Source organism: Nansenia antarctica, assembly GCF_963989245.1.
Source record: "Nansenia antarctica genome assembly, chromosome: 2".
Lineage (NCBI taxonomy): Eukaryota > Metazoa > Chordata > Actinopteri > Argentiniformes > Microstomatidae > Nansenia > Nansenia antarctica.
In genome coordinates, this window is record NC_137675.1 from 26,467,196 (window position 1) to 26,469,117 (window position 1,922).

Consider the following 1,922-nt stretch of genomic DNA (forward strand, 5'->3'; position numbering starts at 1 on the left):
TTCGTAGTAGCGCAGCGTCGCCGGTGACACTGTACTCCGAAGAGTGTGTACGCGAGGTTGTAGCCTACGGTGTGAAAACGCCCACTGAAACTTCATCGTGCGACAGATCATTCACCGAGTCTCTTATTCAACCAATAAGATTTGGCGTTTATTTAAGAGACAGCCAATCAAATATAGAATGGTTGTATTTAACAACCACGCGATACCATTGATAAACTTCTTAAGAGACAGCCAATCAAATACAGAATGGTTGTATTTAACAACAAAGCGATACCATTGATAAACTTCTTAAGCTACAAACATGTAGTAGAGCAACATTTAAACACCAACGTTTATCCATAATGTTTCACCATAATGTTTATTTATTGTACAATTTCACAAATAATACAACCAAGATATTCACAGGACACGATGATTCGACAATGAAAAAGTGAATCGTTGAAATATATATTTCTTTCAAATATCAAAAATCAAGATATTTACAAAAATATTATTGTACATGGTACCACATGAAAAAACAAAACAATATTGCAGACAACAAAACTAGTTTGTTGTGCTGTTACACCTGACCACATGTACCGTTGTCGTTTATATTAAACATGTCTGGTCAAGTGCTTCAATTACCTCTGATCCTGGAAAATCCGTAATCCTGATTCGGAGAATCCATAAACAGTACATCTACATATAGGTGCATGGGTCAGTCATTGCCAATTCAATATGTGGCAATTTCATAATGCAGACCTATTTTGGGTGTGATTGATCGCAAATAACCATGATCTAGGTCTACTAGTAGTTTATGTTCAGTTCAGTGCAGGCTGCAGAGCAATACATTACATTGTTATTAACAAAGGACATGTTCTAAAAATATATTCTTTAGCACCAAAGACCAGTATATGACGTCATGTGTTCCCTGGAAAGTCAATATTCTGTCTGTGTCCTTGCAGTCATATCATGTCAAATACAATTGAAAATACAATATATATATATATATATATATATGATGATGCAAGAAAAAAAACCTAAAAGTGCTTTTCTATATACAGTAGATTCAACCCTACAAGGTAGGTATTATCTCATGCGATCCTCTCATCACTATAACATTATGAAAGTCAGTAGCGACCCCTGCTGGTCCAAAAATAGATCGCAAATAAATCGCATATTCAGATACAACGCGGGAGGAGAGGACGTCCAGTGCCTCGCACCAGTTACAAAGAAGTAGAACATGTAGCTAGCTACAGTTTAACGTCGAAGTTATCTTTTGAAAGAATATATACACCAAAACAATTTTACAGTATGTAAATCTATTCTATAGTGTGTCCAGGAGTGATGATAATGTCTCTAACTCCAAAACAGAGCCGCAGTTCTGGTGTGGTCTGGTCCACAGACTCAAAGTAACTGTCTGGTGTAAAGAGGGGACCTCCTCGTGATTGGAGGGTGATGCTTCGGCGTACAAGTCTCAGACAGGGCTACTCCTCACGAGAGTGTGATTCTAAATCACTTCTGCTACACAAGGGGCCGTCCGAGGAGGCCATAGACAGGGTCCGTCCACGGGAGAGGTCCTCCGGTCCTAGGGTTGTGCCCCACTGAAGGTGGCGATGGGCAGGCAGAGCAGGGAGCAGAAGGTGGGGTTCAGGGGCTGGATCTGGCCGGACAGAGACTCGCCTAGCCTCCAGTCTGAGGTGCTGTCTGGCTTGTAGCACACAGAGATCTCACACCTGGCAGAGTGGGGGGAGGGAGACACTGTCACTCTGTGTGTGTGTGTGTGTGTGTGTGTGTGTGTGTGTGTGTGTGTGTGTGTGTGTGCATTTGCATGCGTGTGTATCTGTCTGTCTATCTGTGTGTCTGTCTGTCTGTCTACCATTCTGTCTGTGTGTCTGTCTGCCTGTGTGTTTTTGTGTCTGTCTGCCTGCCTGTCTGTGTGT

General features: G+C 41.7%; 1 protein-coding gene across 1 annotated transcript in view; it reads right to left on the reverse strand.

Moving 5' to 3' along the window:
* Positions 1-1,567: 1,567 nt before the first annotated feature.
* The window catches only part of pik3r5 (phosphoinositide-3-kinase, regulatory subunit 5), a gene marked incomplete at both ends in the record, with an annotated part of 17,339 nt that continues 16,984 nt past the window's right edge, over positions 1,568-1,922 (reverse strand). Inside the window, one exon of the mRNA XM_080522895.1 lies at positions 1,568-1,715. Coding sequence (XP_080379021.1) covers positions 1,568-1,715 — 148 coding nt within the window. The remainder of the gene's footprint in view (positions 1,716-1,922) is intronic.